At 50.6% G+C, this 27,780-nt stretch overlaps 1 protein-coding gene across 1 annotated transcript in view; it reads left to right on the plus strand.

Annotated features, from left to right (window-relative positions):
* Positions 1 to 27,780, plus strand: part of WASHC4 (WASH complex subunit 4) — a 160,339-nt gene that overhangs the window by 30,728 nt on the left and 101,831 nt on the right. The window contains exons 7-13 of the mRNA XM_075344739.1: positions 14,903 to 14,985; positions 15,210 to 15,252; positions 15,753 to 15,856; positions 17,544 to 17,664; positions 24,462 to 24,585; positions 25,033 to 25,160; positions 25,426 to 25,586. Of these exons, the coding sequence (XP_075200854.1) occupies positions 14,903 to 14,985; positions 15,210 to 15,252; positions 15,753 to 15,856; positions 17,544 to 17,664; positions 24,462 to 24,585; positions 25,033 to 25,160; positions 25,426 to 25,586 (764 nt within the window). The remainder of the gene's footprint in view (positions 1 to 14,902; positions 14,986 to 15,209; positions 15,253 to 15,752; positions 15,857 to 17,543; positions 17,665 to 24,461; positions 24,586 to 25,032; positions 25,161 to 25,425; positions 25,587 to 27,780) is intronic.

The following is a 27,780-nucleotide window of genomic DNA, read 5'->3' on the forward strand; positions in this document are numbered from 1 at the left end:
TTCCCCATCCCTTAGGGGCTCTGGGGAAGTGGGATCCTAACCGGTCATCCAGCCACTGGGACCGGGCTCCCTCCGCAGCCCCTGGGGGAATCTGCCGGACAGGAGACGGAGTATCGTCAGGGACTTGGCCCTGCATCTACAGGTACTCTGTGTCCCCGTTGGGACGGTGCATGAAGCACCTTGGCCTCAGACGCAGCTGCGACTGCGGTGTGGATTTTTTGTCTGGGACTACCGCGCCGACCGTGCCTGTTTGTCGGCCGCGGTTTTTACTTTAGTCCCCGGCTTTTGCGGCCTAGTGTGTTAAACTCCCGCCCCTGAGCCTGCCAGTCAGGGAGAAAGGCGGGACGGTCGGTATGATGCCGACAGTGAGGGCTGGAGCACACTTCGCTGTCCTCCGCCCCCCTCACTGATCACTATGGGCCACCAGGTTCCCGCACTTTTGCGGTTCCGCCCACGGCTCTCTCCTCCCCTCAGAACGCCGGCAGCCATTGTTATAATTCTGCCGGTGGAGGATCTCAGAATCTGCTCAACACTGCTCTGGGAGAGGGGGATCCTAACCGGTCGCCATGCTCTGGGACCGGGCTCCATCCGCAGCCCCTGGGGGATTCTGTCGGACAGGAGACTGGACATCATCAGGGACAGAGCCCTGCATCATAAGGTACTCTGTGTCCCCTGAGGGACGGTGCATGCAGCATCTGTGTTACAAATGCCGCAGCGGTTGCTGAGTGGTTTGTGAGACTGGGACTACCGCGCCGACCGCGCCATGTTTGCCGGCCGCGTTTTTAAATTTAGTCCCCGGCTCTTGCGGCCTAGTATCATATACTCCCGTTCTCGGGCCTGCCAGTCAGGGGTAACGACGGGACGGCCGACTGGACGTCGGCAGGGAGGGCTGGAGCATACGTTGGTATCCTCCTTCCCCCTCACTGAGCACTGTGGGGCACCAGTTTTCAGGTGCTGAACCCCCTTGGTGCCGCAGTGTATATATATATATATATATATATATGTTTATTTATATGGTATATGATCTCACTGTTCGGCAGCATTATTTGCCTTTGGCTGTATACCCTCACTAATTACTCTGCGGACGACATGCTGTTGTCTGCTCTTAAAGAGTAAGGGTGCCAAGGTACTAGACAACCTGTACCTCTTGTGCGGCTATATTACAGGCAGGTTCCACATACCCTCATTGTGTACAATGCTTGGCCCCGAGGGCACTCACTCAGCCGGAGCCTCCGGCACTGGTGGGACCCTCGGCCAGGTGGTACCGCCGGTTTCCACTGCACAGATGACAGGGACAGAGTTTGCTTGTTGGAATCTGCAAATCTCTGAGTAGCTTTCACATTCCAGGACTCAGTCTATGGACAGAGGGTCTGCTAAGATACTGGAAGCCTTGCAGTCCAGACCGATAACACAGGGCCAGGGAGCTGTGAGTTCATCGCTCCCGGGTCCCTCTAGGTCGGTACAACAAGGGGCTCCTGGGGTAACACCCAGATCCCACGGTGAGAACTCCGTCACGGACCGCGGCCTTTGATAGGCTAAGCGGGTCCGCTGGGAACCTTCCCCGACTTCATCAGGAGTGCGTGTTTCAATCACTCTAACTCCAGAGGGGCCGTCCAAAAGCACAGAACTTTACGGACAAACGCTTACTAAGCGCCTTATTGACACGCGTTACCCTTTTCCCCCCTGACGTTGTTAAGGGTTGGGCTCAGTGTCACAGGGTGGATTCTCCAGTCCCTTGACTGGCGGCTAGATCAGTAGTATTAGTGGCAGATGCCATCTCTCACGAATGCCACTGACAGGCAAATAAAGCTTATGATGAAATCCATCTATGAAGCCATAGTCGCATCTTTTGCTCCAGCCTTCGCAGCCGTGAGGGCACTCCAAGCTATCTCAACTTCTCTGGCTGAGATTATTGCGGTTGCACATACCTCTGCCCCGCAGGTTGTGTCCTTCACTTCTCAGGCGTAGGTTTTTTCGTTCTACGCCATGAACGCCGTTCCTGGACTCTGCGAGCCGTACAGCGGTAGCATCCACCAATTCGGTGGCAGTCTGCAGGGCCATGTGACTACGTGAATGGAAGGCAGGCTCTGCTTCCAAGAAGTTCTTAACCGGTTTGCCATTTTCTGGCGACCGTTTATTTGGCGAGCAATTGGATGAAGTTACTAGACAGTCCAAGGGAAAGGTCTCGTCCTTGCCCCAGTCCAAAGGTTTCGGTCATTTCGGTCCTCAGCAAGTTCCGTTCCTCCACGTCCAAAAGGTCAGAGGAGGGCTAGAGGAACTTTTCTGCATGGCGGTCTAAGTCACAAGGCGGCTTCCTCATGACTTCGGCCTCACCAAGACCGCGTCCTCGGTCGGTGGCAGGCTCTCCCGCTTTTGCGACGCCTGGTGGCCACATGTCCAAGACCGATGGGTGAGAGACATTCTGTCTCACGGTTACAGGATAGAGCTCTGCTCTCGTCCTCCGACTCGTTTCTTCAAAACATCTCCGCCCCCCGAGCGAGCCGATGCACTTTTTCAGGCGGTGAACACTCTGAAGCCTCGATGTCACAAGGAGAGTGCCTAGCATCAATTGACATCAAGGATGCTTATCTCCAGGTGCCGATCGCACCCGAGCTTCAACGCTTTCTGCGTTTCGCCATCAGGGACGAACACTTCAGTTCGTGGCACTGCCATTCGGCCTGGCGACAGCCCCACGGGTCTTCACCAAGGTCATGGCAGCAGTGGCGGCGGTCCTACAAGGGCCACTCGGTGATCACTTACCTAGACGATCTTCTAGTCAGACACCCTCCTGGGTGGCATGTCAACACAACCTGACCATTGCTCTGGAGACTCTCCAGGGGTTCGGGTGGATCATCAAATTTCCAAGGTTAAAACTGACACCGACCCAATCACTGACTTGCCTCGGGATGGAGTTTCATACTCTCTCAGCGATAGTGAAGCTTCCACTGCATAGTCAGCGTTCACTACAGACAGGGGTGCAATCTCTCCTTCGGGCCCAGTCACCCCTTGAGGCGCCTCATGCACTTTCTAAGGAAGATGGTGGCAGCAAGGGAGGCAGTTCCCTTGCGCAGTTTCGTCTGCGTCCGATTCTATCGGACACCGCAAATGGGACAGGAGGTCGACGTCCCTAGACAAGAACGTCTCTCTTTCCCTTGCGGCAAAACCTCTCTTCAGTGGTGTCTTCTTTCCACTTCCTGGGCGGAGGAAAAATCCTCCCGGCCCCCAGCTAAGGCTGTGGTCACGACGGACGCGAGTCTGTCAGGGTGGGGAGCGGTCTTCCTCCACCACTCGGCTCAGGGAACCTGGACTCCGACAAGAGTCCTCCCTTCAGATCAATGTTCTGGAGATAAGGGCAGTGGATCTAGCCCTAAAGGTGTTCCAGCGGTGGCTGGAGGGCAGGCAGATCCGAATTCAGTCGGACAACGCCACGGCGGTTGCGTACATCAACCACCAGGGCAGCACACGCGCAGTCGTCAAGCCTTCCGAGCAGTTCGGCGCGGCTGTGGGCGGAAGCCACAGCCTCCACCATCTCCGCAGTTCACATCCCGGGCGTCGAAAACGGGGAAGCAGATTTTCTCAGTCGCCAGGGCATGGACGCAGGGGAATGGTCTCTTCACCCGGACGTGTTTCTAGAGATCTGTTGCCGCTGGGGAATGCCGGACGTCGATCTAATGGCGTCTCGGCACAACAACAAAGTCCCGGCATTCATGGCTCGGTCCAAGGATCACAGAGCTCTGGCGGCAGACGCGCTAGTTCACGACTGGTCGCAGTTTCGACTGCCTTATGTTTTTCCTCCTCTGGCACTACTGCCCAGAGTGTTACGCAAGATCAGGTCAGACTGTCGCCGCGCCATCCTCGTTGCTCCAGACTGGCCGAGGTGATCGTGGTACCCGGATCTGTGGCACCTCACGGTGGGTCAACCGTGGACACTCCCAGACCGACCAGACTTGCTGCCTCAAGGTCCATATTTCCTTCTGAATTCTGCGGCTCTAAACCTGACTGTGTGGCCATTGAGTTCTGGCTCCTAGCGTCATCAGGGATATCTCCAGATGTCATTGCCACCATGAGACAGGCCAGGAAACCAACATCCGCCAAGATCTATCACAGGACTTGGAGGATTTTCTTATCCTGGTGCTCTGATCAGGGTTTTACTCCCTGGCCGTTTGCCTTGCCCACTTTTCTTTCTTTCCTTCAATCCGGAATGGACAAGGGCTTGTCTCTCGGCTCTCTCAAGGGACAAGTATCGGCGCTTTCCGGTCCCACCTTACAAGCGTCCGTTAACACCCTCGGATCTTAACAGGGTGCTGACGACTCTTCAGAAGCCACTTTCGAGCCGATGCGGGATCTCTCTATCTCGCCTTTCGCAAAGGGTGGCCTTCCTAGTGGCAGTCACATCACTCAGAAGAGTGTCTCAGCTAGCAGCGCTGTCATGCAAAGCCCCCTTCCTGGTGTTTCACCAGGATAGGGTGGTTCTACGTCCGGTCCCGGACTTTCTCCCTAAGGTATCCCCGTTTCATCTCAATCAGGATATCGTCTTACCCTCTTGGGTCCGCATCCAGTTCACCAAGGTGAAAAGGATTTGCATTTATTAGATCTGGTGAGAGCACTCCGGCTCTACATTTCTCGCACGGCGCCCCTGCGCCGGTCTGATGCGCTCTTGTCCTTATCGCGGGCCAGAGTAAGGAATTTCAGGTTTTCAAGTCAACCTTGGCTCGGTGGATCAAGGAACCGATTCTTGAAGCCTACCGTTCTTTTAGGCTTCCGATTCCTGCAGGGCTGAAGGCCCATTCTACCAGAGCCGTCTGTGTCCTGGGCATTGCGACACCAGGCTACGGCTCGGCAGGTGTGTCAGGCGGCTACCTGGTCGAGTCTGCACACTTTCACGAATCACTATCAGGTGCATGCCGATGATTCGGCAGATGCCAGCCTAGGTAGGCGACTCCTTCAGGCGGCAGTTGCCCACCTGTAAGAGGGGGCCGTTTTTCGGCTCTTTTTATCGAGGTATTCTTTTACCCACCCAGGGATTGCTTTTGGACATCCCAATTGTCTGGGTCTCCCAATGGAGCGACAAAGAAGAAGGGAATTTTGTTTACTTACCGTAAATTCCTTTTCTTCTAGCTCCTATTGGGAGACCCAGCACCCGCCCCTGTTCCCTTCGGGCTGTTGTTCTTTTGTGTACACATGTTGTTCATGTTGAATTGTTCTTTTGGTTCATGGTTTCAGTTCTCCGAACATCCTTCGGATTGAATTTACCTTAGACCAATTTATAAGTTTCCTCCTTCCTGCTTTGGCACCAAAACTGAGGAGCCCGTGATGCACGGGAGGGTGTATAGCAGAGGGGAGGGGTTACACTTTTTAAAGTGTAATACTTTGTGTGGCCTCCGGAGGCAGAAGCTATACACCCAATTGTCTGGGTCTCCCAATAGGAGCTAGAAGAAAAGGAATTTACGGTAAGTAAACAAAATTCCCTTCTTTTGCTCGTTCACAGTCGTTCAGAGGTGTCACACGGTACGACATCTCTAATGATGCCGGATGTGCATCACTTACGACGTGACCCCGCCGACATATCGCCCAACATATCGTACCGTGTGACGCTGGAATTACTCAATACTTACACGCACACAATTTTTTTTTTTTATACACTCCTTAACTGGTTAACAAGGACCTCTCACTCCAAATGTTTGTTAGTAATGTAACAGTGGCTGCAGATTACAATTAAATGTATTTTTCTTTTTTAGTTTGGCCTCTCTATTTTGCAGATATTAGTAATTTAAAGTATTTGGCCCTTAATGAGTTAGAGGTTGTTCACTACTTTAACATTAATGACCTGTCCTTAAAGGGAACCCGTCACCAGATTTGGTGACTATAAGCTGAGGCCTCCACCACTGGGCTCTTATATACAGCATTCCAGAATACTATATATAAGAGCCCAGGCAACTCTATAGAACATAAAAAACACTTTTGGAATACTCACCTAGGGAGTGGTGTGATCTAATAAGTGCTGCTGCTCTCCGGTCCGGCGGCTCATTTCTGCGCATTACAGTAGTTTGATTTGCCCTGAGTAGGGCAGATAAACGTGCGCCTGCGCAAGATCGCAATACTGGCCTAGATTGGATGGAAGAAGGGTGGAGATCATAGCAGAGAGGAGGCACCGGACCAGAGAGCAGCGACATCCATCGGCTGGCCCGGCCCCCTTTGTTTTTTACGTTTATACAGCGCAGCCTGGGCTCTTATATACAGTATTCTGGAATGCTGTATATAAGAGCTCAGTGGTGGTGGCCACAGCTTATAGGGGCCAAATCTGGTGACAGGTTCCCTTTAAGATAGGTCATCAATATCTAATTGGCTGGCGTTTTACAGTCGTCTCCCTTGCCAGTCAGCCGTTCTCGGTGCCACCGCCAGCTGGCTGTGACCAGAAATGCGTCAACTGCTAGTAGCCGAGACCGGGTACTGCACATCTGCCTTCCATTCAAATCATTGTCTCACAACATACTTGTGCTTGAGATATGACTCCCTGCTCTTATCTTAGTGCAAAACGAGTACACGTTACCTCAACTAGATGAAAGATTTACAGACACTTTGCAGGAGTAAAATGGCAGAAAATTTTAATGAAGACTGTTTTGAAAGTTGATTAAAGGGGTTGTCGACTACTTGAACAACCTTTACTCAATCATTATTGTCTTCCTTACAAAAAGTATCTTGACTCCCCTCCGGTGCAGGGGCTGTTCCAGCGGTTATGACAGTGGTTATTGTTTTATGTGAGAGCTGGCACATGCACCACGGGAACAGGACCTGCACCGCTGTAATGGCAGCAGTGGTTTGTATGGAATATAATATTTTATAAGTGGGAACATAGTGATTGAGAATGGTTTGTCTGAGCAGTGGACAACCCCTTTATTTTTGACTTCAGGAAGTAAAAAACGAAAAAAGAAAAATAAAAAAAAATATATCTGTGTTTATTGTATTTAAGGGTCTCTTTTGGCATTATTGAGAAAACTGGTGATGTAAAGGGGTTATCCACTACTAAGAAAATCCACTTATTGAACTTTTTTTTTCCCCCAGTAAAATAATACATATACTCTTCTCCAGGGCTGGCTCTGTTCAGGCGCTCTTGGCATTGACTCTCCCAGGGATTACGTGACATTATGTCACACGATCCCTACTGCCATTCAGCTCTGACTTTACTCTACCTTACTTCGGGCATAACTGACATCCAGAGGAAGTCAGAGCTACAGCTGCTCTTGCATGTCCTCCAGAAATCTGATTTGTTCAAAGAAGAGGAGCATAATGTCAGCACTGATTGGACATAGGGATCGCATGACATAACAGTGTCACGGAACCCCTAGGAGAGCCAATGCCGAGACTGCTGGAACGGAGCCTGCCCCGTGTAAGTGTTATTATTTTACTGGGGAGAAACATAGGGAATGAGAAGAGGTTGGTCAAGTCGTGGACAACTTTTTTAATCCTTGAGGTTGCCTAGTTGATTGCTGAGCAGAGCCGTTAGGACATGATTTTTCTTGAGATTGTGGTGGTCTCAGTAGTTCGATATCTATAGTCTTGTGTTTCTTATTTAGAGACAGTATTATTTGTGATGAAAACTAATGATATACAGTGTTTTGTGCCGCTTCATAAAGCTGATGTATTTTTTTTAAACGGTCTAGTCTAAGTTAGGCTGCTTTCACACATCCGGTTTTTGCTGAGCGGCACAATACGGCGCTTTGCAGAAAAAACGCAACAGTTTTTTTTTCCGCCGGTTGCGTTTTTTCTCGCATAGACTTGCATTAGCGCCGTATTGTGCCACATGGCCTTGCGTTGCGTCCGTTGTTTGACGGATGCGGCATATTTAGCCCATGCAGTGGCCGAATGGAACGTTGCCTGGCACGGTTTCTTGTGCGGCGAAAAAAACGCATCGCGCCGGATGTGGCGCGATTTACAATGCAAGGCTATGGACGCCGGATGCGGCGTCCTGCGGCGAAAAACGCATCCGGCCGCGACATGCTCAGTATCAAGCCGCATGGAAAAACGTATGCAACAGATCCGTTTTTCTTTATCGTTCCTTTGGGAGACCCAGACCTTGGGTGTTTAGCTTCTGCCTCCGGAGGACACACAAAGTACTACACCTAAAAGTGTAGCTCCTCCCTCTGAGCTTATACACCCCCTGGTGAGCCAGTCCCAGCCAGTTTATCGCTTTGTGTTCAGGAGGCATACATCCACACATGCATTCTCATATGATTTTTTCCTTTTTGGAATGAGATTGAAGAAGTGCGGGTCCACGTCTGGACCCACGGCATGTCCCTTCTCACCCCACTGTGTCGGTGGTGTTGTAAGGTTGATTTCCAAGGCTGGAGCCTTACATGCCGTGCTCCTTCACCATCCCTCCTGGGCTCTGGCTTGAAGTGGGAGCCAGCGCGGTCTCCATGCCTGGCAGGAGACCGGTCTCCATCCGCAGCCCTTTAGGACCCTGCTGGACCGGAGCACTCATCCCCAGGGACCTGGCCCTGCGTCTCAGCAGCTAAGTACCTGAGACGTTTATATGTTGGGGGTCCCTGTGCTTTATTGTATGGGGAGAGTGTGCTTACTGTATTTATTTTGGCATTTCCGGCGGGTTCTCTAGCTTTCGCCCGAGAACCGCGCCGATGGTGCCTGCGCGTCGGCCTCGCCGCTTAAATTTAGGCCCCGACTTTGCCGGAGGCCTAGTTTCTGTTCACTGCCCTCTCATGTCACTCACGCAGAGGGACAGGCACGGCTCCTCCCGGCGGCCGTCCTGCACAGGGGAGGGACACTCCCCTGCAGGTCTCTATGGCCCTCCAGATCCCGCTTTCCTACAGGAACGCCTCCAAGTCACGCCCCCTCTCTTCGCTCCGGCGGCCATTTTCTCAGACAGGGTTCACTCTGCGCTGGCTCTGCATCCCTGCTGAGTTGCTGTGCATTGGGGTTCCGGGCTTCGGGATCTGGAGGGCACACAACACCGCTTCCGGCAGTCTGGTAAGCCACAACCGGTCTCTGGTTGTGGACCTCTGTATATACTCCCTGGGGTTCATTCTCTTTGTAGAGTCCCCACTCCAGCAGCATGTCTCACACGAGGAGCAAGGCTCCAAAGCTTTATACTGTATGCGCTGCATGTAAGCTCCTGCTGCCTGAACCGAGCACCTATCCACATTGTGATGTCTGCTCTAACTTGGCGGTGCCACAGCCTGGAGTCTCACCCCCAGTGATCTCTCAGGCTGCTCCTGCACCTGTGGCTGAACCCCCGGCCTGGGTAGAATCCTTTTCTAGGTCTATCTCCCAGTCTTTTGCTGAGTCCATGGGACTTTTGTCCAGGACTTTGATGAATATGCATCAGCCCCCTTCACAGGGTGCCTCTACTGCTAAGGGTCCCTTAGGATCTCTATCATCTGACCTCCGTCCACCGGAGCTCACAGAGGATTCATCATCAGGGCCCAGACCCTGTCCTCCTAAGGCTACTTTCACACATCAGTTTTCTGTATTCAGGCACAGTCCTTTTTTTTCCTGATCCAACGGATCCTGAAAAAAAAGTGAAAACCGTATCCACCGGATCCGTTTTTTTAACGGATCCGTTATGCTGGATCCGTTAAAAAAACGGATCCGGTGGATCCGTTTTGCATCCGTTTTTGCATCCTTTTCGTCCGGTTTTTGGCTGGATTCGTTTTGTTAATTACATTGGAGCATGCTCAGTTTAGAAAAACGGATCCGGCGGCCGCATCCGTTTTTTACCGCATTACGCCGGATCCGGCGTCCATAGGCTTCTATTGTAAAACACGCCGTATCGCGCCGGATCCGGCGCGATGCGTTTTTTTTGCCGGACAAAAAAACGTTGCAAGCTACGTTGCCTCCGGCCGCCGCTTTAACTAATTTTGCCGCATCCGGAAAAAAACGGATGCAACGCAAAGCCATCCGGTACAATCCGGTAACAATGCAAGTCTATGGGGAAAAAACGGATGCGGTACCGGATCCGTTTTACCCGTTTTTTTCCGGATTGAACCTGATGGCAAAAAACTGATGTGTGAAAGTAGCCTAAGAGGAGGCGCAGGGTTTCCTCTCCCTCCTCATCCCGCGGCTCTGATTCAAGAGCTGACTCGCAAGATGAGGAGGATGCCTTTACAGGGGGCTCGGAGGCTAACTCCATGTACCCCATTGATCTTTCCAAGGGTGACTCAGATCTTAGTGACTTGATTGCTTCCATTAATTCTGTACTGGATCTCAATCCGCCAGTATCAGAGGAGCAACCCTCTCTGGCAGAAAAGCACCATTTTACCTCGCCTAAGAGAGTAAAGAGTGTGTTCTTTAACCACTCCAGTTTTCAGACCGCTGTGACCAAACCCAGGGCCTGTCCTGACAAACTCTTCCCAAAGCGTGGTTCTGATGACTGTTTTCCCTTTCCACCTGAGGTGGTCAAGGAGTGGGCTCATTCCTCAAAGGTAGACCCTCCGGTGTCTAGACTCTCAGCCCGGACCGTTGTGTCGGTGGCTGATGGCACCTCCCTTAAGGATTCCACTGACCGTCAGATTGACCTTCTGGCCAAATCCGTGTATGAAGTGGCGGGGGCCGCGTTTTCCCCAACTTTTGCAGCAGTGTGGGCTCTCAAAGCCATCTCTGCTTCTCTAGAGGAGATGCATTACCTCACCAGGGAATCTATGCCCGAGATGGTTGCCTTAACTTCTCAAGCTTCAGCTTTTTCATCTTATGCCATGTCTGCCATGCTGGAGGCTTCTCACCGCACTGCGGTGGCTTCGGCTAATTCTCTCGTTATCCGCAGGATCTTGTGGCTTCGAGAGTGGAAGGCAGATGCTTCTTCTAAGAAGTACCTTGCTGGGCTCCCTTTTGCTGGGTCCCGGCTGTTCGGTGAACAGCTGGATGAAATTATTAAAGAAGCTACTGGCGGGAAGAGTACTTCCATGCCACAAACCAAAACCAGGAAACCTGCCCAGGGTAGGAATCAGTCGAGGTTTCGCTCCTTTCGTTCCTCCAACTGGTCGTCCTTTAAGCCCTCCGCCTCGTCCGCTAACTCAGCTAAGGACCAGAAATCCAACTGGCGCTCAAAAGCGCGTCCACAGAAGACCGCAGGAGGTGCTGCCACTAAGGCAGCCTCCTCGTGACTCTCTGCCCGCTCCGGCAACATCCTTAGTCGGTGGCAGGCTCTCCTACTTTGGCGACGCTTGGTTTCAACACGTCTCCGATCAGTGGGGGAGAGATATCATCTCCCATGGCTACAGGATAGAATTCTCTTCCAGCCCGCCAAACAGATTTTTCCTCTCAACTCCCCCCTGCTCCAAGGCCGCCGCCTTCTCACAGGCCGTGGCAGCCTTGCAGGCCAACGGAGTAATTGTACCAGTTCCCGCCCGGGAACGGTTCAGAGGTTTCTACTCAAACCTCTTCCTAGTTCCCAAAAAGGACGGTACCTTCCGGCCCATCCTGGATCTCAAGCTTCTCAACAAGCATGTTCGGGTGCGGCACTTTCGCATGGAGTCTCTGCGATCAGTCATTGCCTCAATGACCCAAGGGGATTTTCTGGCGTCCATCGACATCATAGATGCCTATCTACATGTGCCAATTGCAGTTTCACACCAGCGTTGGCTACGTTTTGCAATAGGAGAAGATCATTTCCAATTCGTGGCTCTCCCCTTCGGGTTAGCCACGGCCCCTCGGGTGTTCACCAAGGTCATGGCAGCAGTGATTGCGGTTCTGCACCTCCAGAGGTTGGCAGTGCTCCCTTACCTGGACGACCTTCTAGTCAAGGCTCCATCCAGCGCAGACTGTCAGCGGAGTGTCTCGCTCACTCTCGCCACTCTAGCCCAATTCGGGTGGCTTGTCAATCTTCCCAAGTCCACTCTGACTCCGACCCAGAGTCTCACGTACCTAGGGATGCAGTTCGAGACTTTGTCGGTACTCGTGAAGTTGCCCTTAAACAAAGAGCTGTCACTCCAGCTGGCGGTGCGCTCTCTCCTGAGGCCCCGCCGTTATACTCTCAGGCATCTGATGCAGGTGCTGGGTCAAATGGTGGCGTCCATGGAGGCTGTTCCCTTTGCCCAGTTCCATCTGCGCCCCCTGCAGCTGGACATTCTCCGCTGGTGGGACAAGCGGCCTTCCTCCTTAGTTACTGGCTCTGTCGCCACGGACCAGGAGCTCCCTTCAGTGGTGGCTTCGGCCCCTCTCCCTGTCCCAAGGGCGCTCCTTCCTGGCCCCGTCCTGGGTGATTCTCACCACGGATGCCAGTCTATCCGGCTGGGGAGCGGTATGTCTCCACCACAGAGCGCAGGGCACTTGGACTCCGTCCGAGTCAGCCCTTTCAATCAATGTGCTGGAAACCAGAGCTGTGCTTCTAGCTCTCCTAGCATTTCACCATCTGCTGGCGGGCAGGCACATTCGAGTCCAGTCAGACAACGCGACAGCGGTTGCCTACATCAATCATCAAGGCGGGACACGCAGCCGCCTGGCAATGATGGAGGTACAACACATTCTTCAATGGGCGGAGGACTCCAGGTCCACCATATCCGCAGTCCACATCCCAGGCGTGGACAACTGGGAGGCAGATTATCTCAGCCGTCAAAGCGTGGACGGTGGCGAGTGGTCCCTGCACCCGGCAGTGTTTCAGTCGATCTGCCGCAAATGGGGCACTCCGGACGTGGACCTAATGGCATCCCGTCACAACAACAAGGTTCCTGTTTACGTGGCTCGCTCCCACGATCCTCAGGCATTCGCCGCGGACGCTCTGGTTCAGGACTGGTCCCAGTTTCGTCTGTCCGACGTGTTTTCCCCTCTAGCTCTTTTGCCCAGAGTCCTGCGCAAGATCAGAATGGAGTGCCGTCGAGTCATCCTCATTGCACCGGACTGGCCCAGGCGAGCTTGGTATCCGGACCTGCTCCAACTGTCCGTAGAGATGCCGTGGCATCTCCCGGATCGTCCAGACCTACTCTCGCAAGGTCCATTTTTCCGCCCGAATTCTGCGGCTCTCAAATTGACGGCGTGGCTCTTGAGTCCTGGATTTTGACGGCTTCTGGTATTCCTCCTGAAGTCATCTCCACTATGACTCGGGCCCGCAAGTCTTCCTCCGCTAAGATCTATCACAGGACTTGGAAAATTTTCTTGTCCTGGTGTCGCTCTAACGGCCATCCTCCTTGGCCATTCTCCTTGCCGACCCTTCTGTCTTTTCTACAGTCCGGTCTGCAGCTAGGACTGTCCCTCAACTCTCTCAAGGGACAAGTTTCAGCTCTGTCAGTTTTGTTCCAGCGGCGTCTCGCTCGGCTGTCTCAGGTCCGCACCTTCATGCAAGGCGCGTCTCACATCATTCCGCCTTACCGGCGGCCCTTGGATCCCTGGGACCTTAACTTGGTTCTCACGGTCTTGCAGAAGCCCCCCTTCGAGCCTCTTAGGGATGTTTCTTTGTATCGGCTTTCACAGAAAGTGGCTTTTCTGGTTGTCATAACTTCTCTCAGGAGAGTCTCTGATTTGGCTGCGCTCTCCTCGGAGTCACCTTTTTTAGTTTTTCATCAAGACAAGGTGGTTCTCCGTCCAACTCCGGACTTTCTTCCTAAGGTGGTCTCTCCCTTCCACCTTAACCAGGACATTACCTTACCTTCCTTCTGTCCGGCCCCTATTCATCGCTTTGAAAAAGCGCTGCATACTCTAGATCTGGTGCATGCTCTCCGGATCTATGTGTCTCGTACCGCTGCGATTAGGCGGTGCACCTCTTTTTGTGCTAACCACAGGTCGGCGCAAAGGCCTCCCTGCTTCTAAGCCGACCTTAGCCCGTTGGATTCGGTCGACCATTTCGGACGCCTACCAGAGTACTCAGGTGCCTCCCCCGCCGGGGATCAAAGCACACTCGACCAGAGCTGTTGGTGCCTCTTGGGCTTTTAGGCACCAGGCTACGGCTCAACAAGTCTGTCAGGCTGCCACTTGGACTAGCCTGCATACCTTTTCGAAGCCCTACCAAGTGCATGCTCATGCTTCGGCAGATGCGAGCTTGGGCAGACGCATCCTTCAGGCGGCTGTCGCCCATTTGTGAAGTTAGGTTCTGCCTACTTCTTAGTTTTTCTGTTTATTCCCACCCAGGGACTGCTTTGGAACGTCCCAAGGTCTGGGTCTCCCAAAGGAACGATAAAGAAAAAGAGAATTTTGTTTACTTACCGTAAATTCTTTTTCTTATAGTTCCGTCTTGGGAGACCCAGCACCCTCCCTGTTGCCTGTTGGCAATTTCCTTGTTCCGCGTGTTATCACCGGCTGTTGTCGTGGACAAAGTCTCCGGTTGTTCCGGCTCTTGCTCTGTTCTACTTGTGGGTGGCTATTCTCCTTCAGCTTTTGCACTAAACTGGCTGGGACTGGCTCACCAGGGGGTGTATAAGCTCAGAGGGAGGAGCTACACTTTTAAGTGTAGTACTTTGTGTGTCCTCCGGAGGCAGAAGCTAAACACCCATGGTCTGGGTCTCCCAAGACGGAACTATAAGAAAAAGAATTTACGGTAAGTAAACAAAATTCTCTTTTTTTCGCTGCATCCGTTGCATAGGTTTTTGAGCCATATTGTGCCGCTCAGCAAAAAACGGATATGTGAAAGCAGCCTTAGAAGTCATCATGTCATTTGCTTCCATAGCATGTACATTTATTTTGGAAACCTAAAGAAAGGTTTCTAAATCTTGAGTTGGAAAGATTACATTTCTTACCACTTGATACCAGTGATTTTATGTGAGCTTATTTGTGACTATTTCCATAATAGTTGGTAGTAGCCTTTTCTGGAGCCAATCAGGTGTGTAGAATATTGACTATTCTGGTTCCTTAATGAATTTTGCTATATTTCTACATATACCCCATAAATAATTGTGTTGCTGGACTTCCATGTGTGTTTCCGTTCCTCCATGTACATGGTTTGCTCTGGTTTTCTGTCTAGGAGCTGTCCTGCTTTGTTACAAGGTGCTATGAGGTGGTGATGAATGTTGTCCATCAGTTGGCGTCCTTGTACACCAGCAGCAGGTAAGATCTCTGTTTTACATGCGGATTTTACTCTTTGCAATGCAAATGGAAAAATCAATGACAATTCCACAACATATAGGGCTTCTAAAATCTGCCATATAGCAGTATTTATTATTATGGCTTTATCCTCAGAATATTCTGTACTTGTAATGGTAGCCTCATATGTTTAGTTTCATCTTTCAAATGTAAAGTCTGGGAATTCACCATTATTACTTATTTGACAGGAATGAATCCAAGATAATCGAGACTTCTGGGGTCCACTTCCTGGTGAGAGCTCGTCCGTTTTATTGTCGTTTACCTCCTATGTCAGGTTTTGTATCTGTAATTGTAAGTTTGGGTTCACATCACGTTTTAGATGCACGTCAATGGCTTCATCAATGCTTCCGTCTCAAGTTCTGAAAAAGCAGATTCAGACATATCTGGGACCAAGGCCATTGACTTTAATGAAACAGGTGCAGACATGGTGGTCTGGGTCTGACCTCATTTTCGGCAGTGTCCGTCCTTTTTTGAGGCAGGCTGAAATATGCAGTCAAACACATTTTGTGCCCACCTGAAGAAGGAGGACACTAGTGAAATTGAGGTCAGACAGCACACAGTGACTACATCTGCTTCATTAAAGTCAACAGATCCATTTCCAGAAAAGCCTGAATCCTTTTTTCCAGGGCTTCCAATGGAAACCTCTATGGAGCTACTGACATGTGGCTAAAACGTGATGTGACCCCAGCCCTTAGCACCTCACCAGGCATGTCTGTGCTTCCTTTCTGTAGACTATGTATGAGCACCTGGGCGAGCTGCTTACTATTCTGTTGACCTTGGATGAAATCGTTGAAAACCATGCCACTCTGAAGGATCACTGGACTATGTATAAAAGGTAGTGTGTATACTAGAGCTGGACATGTGCAACCGGTTTCCTATGAGAACGATAATGGACATTCTCCTGACCCCAGAGGGTCCATCATGTTTCTGTACTTGCTCGGCTTCTTGATTTTTGCAGTATATATATGAGCCTTCTAGTTGCTTGAACTTGAAATTCATTTTCTTGTGGCTTTGTTTTTTGTACATATATCTGGACCTTTTCCATAAACAGTGCCACTCTAGTCTTTGGGCTGTGACTGGTATTGCAGCCTTATTCAGGTGAAGCACATGGAGCTGTTACTTAAAAAAACATATTAAAAATGTAAAAAAAAATGCAGACTAACTTTTTCACAAGAAAACTGCTGTAATGGTCTGGCGATTTCTCATACGTGTAACATTTCTGCAATACATACAGTATATGACAGTGGTCTGCCTCTTGACAGTTTCCATAGTTCAGTTTTAGTGTCTGTAAGAGCAATAGGGTCCTAATCTGAGAGATGGGCAAATTGTTTCGACAGACTTGCTCACCTGGAGAAGTTGCGTGTGACACAACTCCTGAATTGCTGCCATCATAATGGCTGCTGCAGCCCCCAGGACCGTGAAAATGCAGATGATATAGTGGGAAGGGTTAAAACCCGTGTTGCCGTTGTCAAAGAATTGGAGAATCAAATCCCGTGAAAGGGATGTGTTTTCTCAATGCGTTTTGGAGTGGATAGTCCTTCTTCAGGACCATCACCTGATTCTCCTGAAGGAGTATTGTCTCTGAAATGCATTGAATAAATCACTTTCCCAGGATTTGATTTTCTGATCCTTTGACACCGGTAACCTGGTTTTTAACCCTTCACACTCAATCGACTGCAGTATATTTAGCACAAGATTGATGTTTAATGTATGATTGGTGAGCATTCAAACTGTCACCGCCTCCATTGTTAGTGAGAACATGGGTACTATGTCCACCTTGTTAGGCTGCTTTCCCGTGCGGCACAATCCGGCGCTTTGCAGAAAAAACGCAACTGGTTTTTTTTGCCACCGGTTGCGTTTGTTTTGCATAGACTTACATTAGTGCCGTATTGTGCCGCATGGGCTTGCGTTCCGTCCGTTTCTTGCCGCATGCGGCAGATTTAGCCGATGCGGCGGCCGGATGGAACGTTGCCTGGCATGTTTTTTTCCGGCAAAAAAAAAAAACGCATCGCGCCGCATCCGGCCAATGCGGCGCAATTTGCAATGCATGCCTATGTATGGACGCCGCATGCAGCGTCCTGCGGCAACAACCGCATCCGGCCGCCCGCATGCATTTTTTTCCACTGCGTTTGCTCAGTAGCCTGCCGCAAGCGGCAAAAAACGGACGGGCCGCATGTAAAGAACTTATGCAAAGGATGCGGTTTTGTCGCCGCATCCGTTGCATAGGTTTTAGAGCCGGATTGGCCGGCTCTGCTAAAACCGGAGGTGTGAAAGCAGCCTTAATGGAGCGTTAGTGTTTACATATGACCATCTCTATCTTTACTCTCCATGCAAGTGGTGGTCACAAGTGCGCCCTAAGCACCTGAGACTTTAAAAATCCCTGACCTGGACAATGATCGGGATCCTTCGGTTGGGCCCTCACCAATCATACATTTGTAACCTATTTACTTTTCTTTCAGTGAAGTGTTAGATTTGTTATTACTGTAACACATTTTTAGAAAATGCATCAATTTATCCTACAGGTTATTAAAGTCGGTACATCACAACCCAGGAAAGTTTGGGATTCAAGAGGACAAACTGAAACCCTTTGAGAAGCTGCTCTTAAAATTAGAAAGCCAGTTACTTGACGGCATGCTGTTCCAGGTAGAGTGACGGACCAAGAAAACCTGAAGTTGTGTGATTTGTAATATATAATATATAATTTGTAATATATTTACATTAATATATATACAGTGGTACCTTGTATTACTGCCATAATTGTTTCCGGGAGTTTGCTCTTAAACCAAGTTACTCTTATATGAAAGCGAATTTTCCCATAGGAAATAATTGAAACGCAGACCATTTGTTCCACAACCCAAAAATATTTACTGTATTTATATATTTATACAAAGCTATTACAGTAATACAAAATAATACTGTATTTATATAAAATATTACAGTACACTAATACAAAATACTGTATAGTACAGTAAAAGCATATAAAACCGATTAAACTGCATGTTCGCTTACAATAGAATTGTTGCTGTGCAGGAGGTATATTATAGAGAGAAAAAATGATGTATAAGTATGACAACCTTTAGTCTAGTACAATACACAAAAAACACCCCCCAAATCTATTCTCCCCAAAAGAAGGGCAGAACTAAGCCAAATGTGGGCTAGGATCACTGCACAGGCAGATTACAGTACAAGCAATGTGCTGTACTGGTTAACAGAAAGTACAATACTGTATCCACAAATACAAATTGATAGACATGCTATATATGCATATAGTATACAGTATATATGTACAGAAATCTACCTCCAGAGCGGGTCAGAGCGCGGTGAAAGGATGGATTCAGACGTGTGCACGGTTTGTATTTGCTCTTCTTGCAAAGCATTGCTCTTAATCCAAGTTACAAATTTGGAAAAAGCTTTGCTTGTTTTGCAAAACGCTCTCAAACCAAGTTACTCTTAATCGAAGGTTCCACTGTATATTACTTTTTTCTTGTTTTAACAAAGGTGTTGGGGACATGATTTGCTGTCAGTTGCTACTATAAACATATTCCATGTTCTCCTGTATGTCTTAGTGCAGTCTTCATCATGTACGTCAGCATCTTCCAGTTGTAAGCTGTTTTCTATTGGACGGGACCGATTGACGGGTCTGGTCACATGTAGTGTGTGAAATATGGACTATTTGATTCCATGGAGGACTGTGAATGTTTTGGGAATAATTTGAGTTTCTTTATCGTTCCTATGGGAGACCCAGACATTGGGTGTATAGCTTCTGCCTCCGGAGGACACACAAAGTACTACACTAAAAAGTGTAGCTCCTCCCTCTGAGCCTATACACCCCCTGGAGAACCAGATCTAGTCAGTTCATTGCTTTGTGTTCAGGAGGCATACATCCACACATGCATTCTCATCTGATTTTTCATTTTTGGAAAGAGTTTGAAGAAAAGCGGGTCCAAGTCTGGACCCCCGGCATGTCCCTTCTCACCCCACTGTGTCGGCGGTGCTGTTAAGGTTGATTCCAAGGCTGGAGCCTTACATGCCGCGCTCCTTCACCATCCCTCAGGCTCTGGCTTGAAGTGGGAGCCAGAACGGTTCTCCATGCTTTGCAGGAGACCGGTCTCCATCCGCAGCCCTTCAGGATCCTGCTGGACGGAGCACTCATCCCCAGGGACTTGGAACCCTGCGTCTCAGCAAGCTAAGTACCTGAGACGTTTATATTCTGGGGGTCCCTGTACTTTATTATGTTGGGAGAGTGTGCTGAATGAGTTTTCTGACATTTCCGGCCGGTTCTCTAGCTGTCACCTGAGAACCGCGCCGATGGTGCCTGCGCGCCGGCCGCACCGCTCAAATTTAGGCCCCGGCTTCGCCGGAGGCCTACTTTCGGTTTCACTGCCCTCGCATGTCATTCATGCAGAGGGACAGTGCGGCTCCGCCCAGCGGCCGTTCTGCACAGGGGAGGGACACTACTCACTGGGTACATGTTTCCTCCCCTGTAAGTCTCTTTGGCCCTCCAGATCCCGCTCTCAGGGTTGGTCCCGCCCCCTCTCCTCGCTCCGGCGCCATTTTATCAGCGTTTTCTCTGCGATCAGCACTGGCTGCAGCATCCCTGCTGAGGTGCTTGGGGGTCCAGACTTCGGGATCTGGAGGGCACACAACACCGCTCCAGCGGTCTGGTAAGCCACAACCTCTGGTTGTGGGCCTCTGTATATACTCTCTGGGGGTCACTCTGGCAGAGCCCCCACTTCACCAGCCCGGCTTGGGTAGAATCCTTCTCTAGGTCAATCTCCCAGTCTTTTGCCGACTCCATGGGACAGCTGTCCCGGACTTTGCTGAACATGCATCAGCCCCCTTCACAGGGTGCCTCTGCTGCTAGGGCTCTTTCACCGGAGCTCACAGAGGATTCTTCATCTGGTCGCAGACCCCGTCCTCCTAAGAGGAGACGTAGGGCTCCCTCCCCTTCCTCGTCCCGCGGCTCTGTTTCAGAAGCTGACTCGCGGGACGAGGAGGATGCCTTTACAGGGGGCTCGGAGGCTACCTCCATGTGCCCCATTGATCTGTCCGAAAGTGACTCACATGTTAGTGATTTGATTGCGTCCATTAATTCTGTACTGGACCTCAATCCGCCAGTATCAGAGGAGCAACCCTCTCTGGCAGAAAAGCACCAGTTTACCTTGCCTAAGAGGACAAAGAGTGTGTTCTTTAACCACTCCAGTTTTCAGGCCGCTGTGACCAAGCCTAGGGCCTGTCCTGACAAACGCTTCCCAAAGCGTGGTTCTGATTACCGTTTTCCCTTTCCACCTGAGGTGGTCAAGGAGTGGGCTCATTCACCAAAGGTAGACCCCCCGGTGTCTAGACTCTCAGCCCGGACCGTTGTATCAGTGGCTGATGGCACATCTCTTAAGGATTCCACTGACCGCCAGGTTGACCTTCTGGCCAAATGTGTATATGAGGCGGCAGGGGCCTCGTTCTCCCCATCTTTTGAAGCAGTGTGGGCTCTCAAAGCCATCTCTGCTTCTCTAGAGGAGATGCATTCCCTCGCCAGGGAATCTATGCCCGAAATGGTTGCCTTAACTTCCCAAGCTTCCGCTTTTTCATCCTATGCCATGTCTGCCATGCTGGAGGCTTCTCACCGCACTGCGGTGGCTTCGGCTAATTCCCTCGCTATCCGCAGAATCTTGTGGCTTCGAGAGTGAAAGGCAGATGCTTCTTCAAAGAAGTACCTTGCTGGGCTCCCTTTTGCTGGGTCCAGGCTATTCGGTGAACAACTGGATGAAATTATTAAGGAAGCTACTGGCGGGAAGAGTACTTCCATGCCACAAACCAAAACCAGGAAACCTGTCCAGGGTAGGAACCAGTCGAGGTTTCGTTCCTTTCGTTCCTCCAACTGGTCGTCCTCTAAGCCCTCGGCCTCGTCCACTAACTCAGCCAAGGACCAAAAATCCAACTGGCGCACAAAGGCGCGTCCACAGAAGACCGCAGGAGCTGCTGCCACTAAGGCAGCCTCCTCTTGACTATCTGTCCGCGCCAGCAACGTCCTTAGTCGGTGGCAGGCTCTCCCACTTTGGCGACGGGTGGTTTCAACACGTCTCCGATCAGTGGGTGCGGGATGTCATCTCCCACGGCTACAGGATAGAATTCTCTTCCAGCCCGCCAAACAGATTTTTTCTGTCAACTCCCCCCTGTTCCAAGGCCGCCGCCTTCTCTCAGGCCGTGGCATCCTTGCAGGCAAACGGAGTAATTGTACCGGTTCCCGCCCGGGAACGGTTCAGAGGTTTCTACTCAAATCTCTTCCTAGTCCCCAAAAAGGACGGTTCCTTCCGGCCCATCCTGGATCTCAAGCTTCTCAACAAGCATGTTCAGGTGCGGCATTTTCGCATGGAATCTCTGCGGTCAGTCATTGCCTCAATGACCCAAGGGGATTTCCTGGCATCCATCGACATCAGAGATGCCTATCTGCATGTGCCAATTGCAGTTTCTCACCAGCGTTGGCTACATTTTGCAATCGGAGAGGAACATTTCCAATTCGTGGCTCTCCCCTTCGGGTTAGCCACGGCCCCTCGGGTATTCACCAAGGTCATGGCAGCAGTGATTGCGGTTCTGCACCTCCAGGGGTTGGCAGTGATTCCTTACCTGGACGACCTTCTAGTCAAGGCTTCATCCAGCACAGACTGTCAGCGGAGTGTCTCGCTCACTCTCGCCACTCTGACCAGCCACCCGAATTGGGCTAATCTGCCCAAATCCACTCTGACTCCGACCCAGAGGCTCACGTACCTAGGGATGCAGTTCGAGACTCTGCCGGCACTTGTGAAGTTGCCCTTGATCAAACAGCAGTCCCTCCAACTGGCGGTGCGCTCTCTGCTGAGGCCCCGCCGTTATTCCATCAGGCACCTGATGCAGGTGCTGGGTCAGATGGTGGCGTCAATGGAGGCTGTTCCCTTTGCCCAGTTCCATCTGCGTCCTCTGCAGCTGGACATTCTCCGCTGTTGGGACAAGCGGCCTTCCTCCTTGCACAGGTTAGTGGCTCTGTCACCACAGACCAGGAGCTCTCTTCAGTGGTGGCTTCGGCCCCTCTCTCTGTCTCAGGGACGCTCCTTCCTGGCTCCGTCCTGGGTGGTCCTCACCACGGATGCCAGTCTATCCGGCTGGGGAGCGGTATGTCTCCACCACCGAGCACAGGGCACTTGGACTCCGTCCGAGTCAGCCCTCTCGATCAATGTGCTGGAAACCAGAGCCGTGCTCCTGGCTCTCCTAGCTTTTCACCACCTATTGGCGGGCAAGCACATCCGAGTCCAGTCAGACAACGCGACAGCAGTTGCCTACATCAATCACCAAGGCGGGACACGCAGCCGCCTGACAATGTTGGAGGTACAACGCATCCTTCAATGGGCGGAGGACTCAAAGTCCACCATATCCGCAGTCCACATCCCAGGCGTGGAAAACTGGAAGGCAGATTATCTCAGCCGTCAAACCGTGGACAGTGGCGAGTGGTCCCTGCACCCGGCAGTGTTTCAGTCAATCTGCCGCAAGTGGGGCACTCCGGACGTGGACCTAATGGCATCCCGTCACAACAACAAGGTTCCGATTTACATGGCTCGCTCCCACGATCCTCAGGCCTTCGCAGCGGACGCTCTGGTTCAAGACTGGTCCCAGTTTCGTCTGTCCTACGTGTTTCCCCCTCTAGCTCTCTTGCCCAGAGTCCTGCGCAAGATCAGAATGGAGGGCCGTCGGGTCATCTTCATTGCTCCGGACTGGCCCAGGCGAGCTTGGTACCCAGACCTGCTCCATCTGTCCGTAGAGGTGCCGTGGCATCTTCCGGACCGTCCAGACCTTCTCTCACAAGGTCCGTTTTTCCGCCAGAATTCTGCGGCTCTCAGATTGATGGCGTGGCTCTTGAGTCCTGGATCTTGACGGCTTCTGGTATTCCTCCTGAAGTCATTTCCACTATGACTCGGGCCCGGAAGTCTTCCTCCGTCAAGATCTATCACAGGACTTGGAAAATTTTCCTGTCCTGGTGTCGCTCTTCCGGCCATGCTCCTTGGCCTTTTTCCTTGCCGACCCTTCTGTCCTTTCTACAGTCCGGTCTGCAGCTAGGACTGTCCCTCAATTCTCTCAAGGGACAAGTCTCGGCTCTGTCAGTGCTGTTCCAGCGGCGTATCGCCCGGCTGGCTCAGGTCCGCACCTTCATGCAGGGCGCGTCTCACATCATTCCGCCTTACCGGCGGCCCTTGGATCCCTGGGACCTCAATTTGGTCCTCACGGCCTTGCAGAAACCCCCCTTTGAGCCTCTTAGGGAGGTTTCTTTGTTTCGTCTTTCACAGAAAGTGGTCTTTCTAGTGGCCATAACTTCTCTCAGGAGAGTCTCTGATTTGGCTGCGCTCTCTTCGGAGTCACCTTTTTTGGTTTTTCATCAAGACAAGGTGGTTCTCCGTCCGACTCCGGACTTTCTCCCTAAGGTGGTTTCTCCTTTCCACCTTAACCAGGACATTACCCTGCCTTCCTTTTGTCCGGCTCCTGTTCATCGCTTTGAAAAAGCGTTGCATACTCTGGATCTGGTGCGGGCGCTCCGGATCTATGTGTCTCGCACCGCTGCTCTTAGGCGGTGCACCTCTCTTTTTGTGCTAACCACAGGTCGGCGTAAGGGCCTCTCTGCTTCTAAGCCGACCTTAGCCCGTTGGATTAGGTCGACCATTTCCGATGCCTACCAGTGTTCTCAGGTGCCTCCCCCGCCGGGGATCAAGGCACACTCGACCAGAGCTGTCGGTGCCTCTTGGGCTTTCAGGCACCAGGCTACGGCTCAGCAAGTCTGTCAGGCTGCCACTTGGACTAGCCTGCATACCTTTTCAAAGCACTACCAAGTGCATGCTCATGCTTCGGCAGATGCGAGCTTGGGCAGACGCATCCTTCAGGCGGCTGTCGCCCATTTGTGAAGTTAGGCTCTGCCTACTTCTCAGTTTTTCTGTTTATTCCCACCCATGGACTGCTTTGAGACGTCCCAATGTCTGGGTCTCCCATAGGAACGATAAAGAAAAAGAGAATTTTGTTTACTTACCGTAAATTCTTTTTCTTATAGTTCCGTATTGGGAGACCCAGCACCCTCCCTGTTGCCTGTTGGCAGTTTCTTGTTCCGCGTGTTATCACCGGCTGTTGTCGTGGACAGAGTCTCCGGTTGTTCCGGTTCTTGCTCTGTTTTTACTTGTGGGTGGCTATTCTCCTTCAGCTTTTGCACTAAACTGGCTAGATCTGGTTCTCCAGTTGGTGTATAGGCTCAGAGAGAGGAGCTACACTTTTTAGTGTAGTACTTTGTGTGTCCTCCGGAGGCAGAAGCTATACACCCAATGTCTGGGTCTCCCAATACGGAACTATAAGAAAAAGAATTTACGGTAAGTAAACAAAATTCTCTTTATTGTATTCACTGGGCAGTTGCTATCTTTCCTTTTGCTATTTTTCAGGGCTGTGTTGAGCAGCAGTTTGACTCTACCAATGGCGGAGTGTCGGTCTCAAAGAATGGAACGTTTGCAGAAGAGTTCTCACATAATATCCGCACAATATTTTCTAATGTAGAAGTAAAACTTGGTACGTCTGTTTTGTAATATTAAAGGGATCCTGAGAGCAGCATGATAGAGGGCCAGAGACCCTTATTCCAGCAATACTTCACTTACTGTGCTTCTTCAGAATGCTAAGCTGTGTATTACCCCGTCCACACCACTGATTGTCAGCTTCCTGTGTATACTGTATATTATCAGCTGTAAATCAGAGCTGGGGCGGAGTTATACTTATAGCCTGACTGCTCTGCACACAAGACCTAGTCAAGCAGTGATAATCTCCTGCTGATAAAACACTGATTGTATTGAAACTACATCAAGTAGCCTAATAAGTGACACATCTTTGGAATGGAGGTCTCTTTGCACCTACATCCTGCTTCTCTTATTAAATAGCAAAAAACAGCTGACAGATTCCCTTCAATATAGTCTGTCAGCTTCTTGTGTAGGCATTGACTGATATGTACTCTCTGGTCTCTAGGAGAATCCTCTGAAATCGATCAGCGGGAGAGATACGTGGCACTATGTGGACTGTTTGTCCTTCACTTCCACATCTTTCGGACAGTGGATAAGAAATTTTATAAATCTCTCCTAGAAGTGTGTAAGAAGGTATACACTATATTACTGCATAATACCTATTTGGGGGGCACTTTTTTCCATTGACCCCTGGGCACGTATAAATTACTTGTGACTACTGCACATTAATGAGGACTTGTCACTCAAACATTATTACGTGTTCTTGTAATACATAGAAATCCTAATAAATTAGTAGGAATTATTAGACCAAACGACACTATAGAAGAGAATTGAAATTTATATAGATGTCATTACACCACTACCTGCTGCTTCTATATGATTATATTCTTTCTTCTAGGTACCAGCAATCACATTAACAGCTAATGTAATTTGGTATGCCGACAATTTTCTAATCCAAAAGGTTCCGGCTGCAGCCAAATTAATTGACCGGAAGAGTTTACTTTCCATTAAGAGTCAGAGAGACAGTTACCTTCAAACCAAGGCTCAGTCTCTAACCAAGTAGGTTTGCCTCGTTAGTATATGCAGATATTAAGAATATGATGTTTTGCCCTGTGCAATGGTTTTCATTAGATGTGCTGGAATCTGCTGTGGAGCCTACAATGTAGATGCAGCATGAGCCTTAAAGGGGTTGTATCAAGGATAGGAGATAACTTCCTGATCACTGGGGGTCTGACCGCTTGGACCCCCATCGATCCTGAGGACTGGGCTCGGAAGAGCCCTCTGTGAATTGAGTGGTAGCCTACCTCCGCTTTAATTCCTTGTGGGACCACCAGAGATAGCCACATGCTGCACTTGACCAGTCTTTGGCACTGCCATTAACCTCTTCATGACACATGACATACTGGGTACGTCATGGATCGTGTCAAGGTACTCACAGCAGGCTGCTACCGGCAGAGATCACCACACGTCAGCTGATTTGAACAGCTGACGTGTTCCTCGCAGGCTGGAGTGAACCTGCGATCCACCCATGCCTGTTAACCCCTTAGATTGCGCTGTCAAAATGTGACAGCGCATTGTACATGCCGGCCGCGGTAAGTGTGGCGCCCCTGACCTGCTCAGGCACCACTGAGTACTGCACCCATGCTGGGTGAGTGCAAACAGGTAATCCCAAAGGCTGAGTAGGGTGTGTACACACAGACACACTTTAACCAGGTCTTACACACACATTAGAGGGGACCCCTGGGCAGACCCAGGAGGGGACGTGCCCTCCACATCTCAGCTAGTGGTGAGGTAGAGAAGCTGGAAACGAGGAGTTGCAGTGGCAGTCAGTCAGAAAGAGGAGCTGGAGGTAGCAGAGTCTGAAGTGCAGACGGAGGAGAGCGAACACACTAGTCAGACCCTGCACGTGTAGTGGCTGCTGGCGGGGGAGTACATTGCCACACAGTCAGCCTGAAAGACTCCTGCAGAAAAGAAAGGACAGGCAGTTGAGTACGGGGACTCCTGGTAATGAAGCACGCAAAGCACGAACAGGTCCCTAGAGCCAGATATCCATTTAGTGGTCTGCTAAATCCTGCAGGTGGTGGGACTAGAGGTTCCACACCAACCAACACAGAGTCCGAGCATCAGCAGCAACGAGGGGGCCGATAAGGAGGATTGAGCCTGAAGCTATCCACCTTGGTCCACGCTGCCAGCAAACGGGCCAGAAAGGGGAGAAAAGGCAAATGCGACTTCCCTGGATGAATCCCATGGTAGTTTAGGTCAGGGGTTGTCCAAAACAAGAAGTGCTAGGAAGGCGAGTCAGCAGTCACCCCTATACCAGCCTGAAGAATACCTGGTTCTCTCTGGTCTATCTCAGTATTGCCCGGGTTACCTCACAAAACCAGCTGAACGTGAGTAAACAAGTTGAAAGACATTTCTGGACTGAGACTGAGTTCTTCTGTGACCTGTTGTCCCACACACACACACCCGAGCACCTGGGGCCAGCCTCACTCTCGGGAGGCCACACCATCCAACTGCAGACACCATCAGCCCAGACGCTCGTTAAACTGCAGTGGCGGTCCCCTATCACCCTGACCGCAAAACCGAGAGTGGCGTCACGACTCCTATGAAAGTGAACCTGACATACCTGTGGCCAGAAGGGTCCCTACAGAGAAGTCCCCGCAGTGTCCCGCGACTCATCAGCGTTCACTCACCCGCCGCCATCGGAAAGCACGTGACATAATCACATGGAGCCGATGGTTGCCATGGTAGCACAGGGTCATATGATGACTCCTGTAGCTATCATGACTCACTTCCCCTTACTGCTGGGAGAGCGCCGTGTGTTGTGCAGCTGTGATCTACAGAAATGCACAAGCGATCAGACTGCTGATCCTTATAGCCCCTTAGGGGGACTAGTTAAAGAAAAATAAAAGGCTAAAAGTTGAAATCACCCCCCCATTCACCCCATTAAAAATGAAAAGGTTAAAAAAAATAAAAATATACACCTATTTGGTATCGCCGCATTCAGAAATGCCCAATCTATCAAAATATAGAATCAATTAATGTGATCGGTAAACGTCGTAGCAGCAAAAAATATTCCAAATGCCAAAATTAAATTTTTTGGTCGCCGCAAATTGTAAAATGCAATAACAGGCGATCAAAATGTAGCATCTACACAAAAATAATACTGTTAATAACGTCACCTAGAAAGACAAAAAAATAAGCAGTCACTGAGCCCTAGATCCCGAAAAAATGAGAATGCTATGGGTTTTAG

The sequence above is a fragment of the Anomaloglossus baeobatrachus genome, chromosome 4, assembly GCF_048569485.1.
Source record: "Anomaloglossus baeobatrachus isolate aAnoBae1 chromosome 4, aAnoBae1.hap1, whole genome shotgun sequence".
NCBI classification, from domain to species: domain Eukaryota; kingdom Metazoa; phylum Chordata; class Amphibia; order Anura; family Aromobatidae; genus Anomaloglossus; species Anomaloglossus baeobatrachus.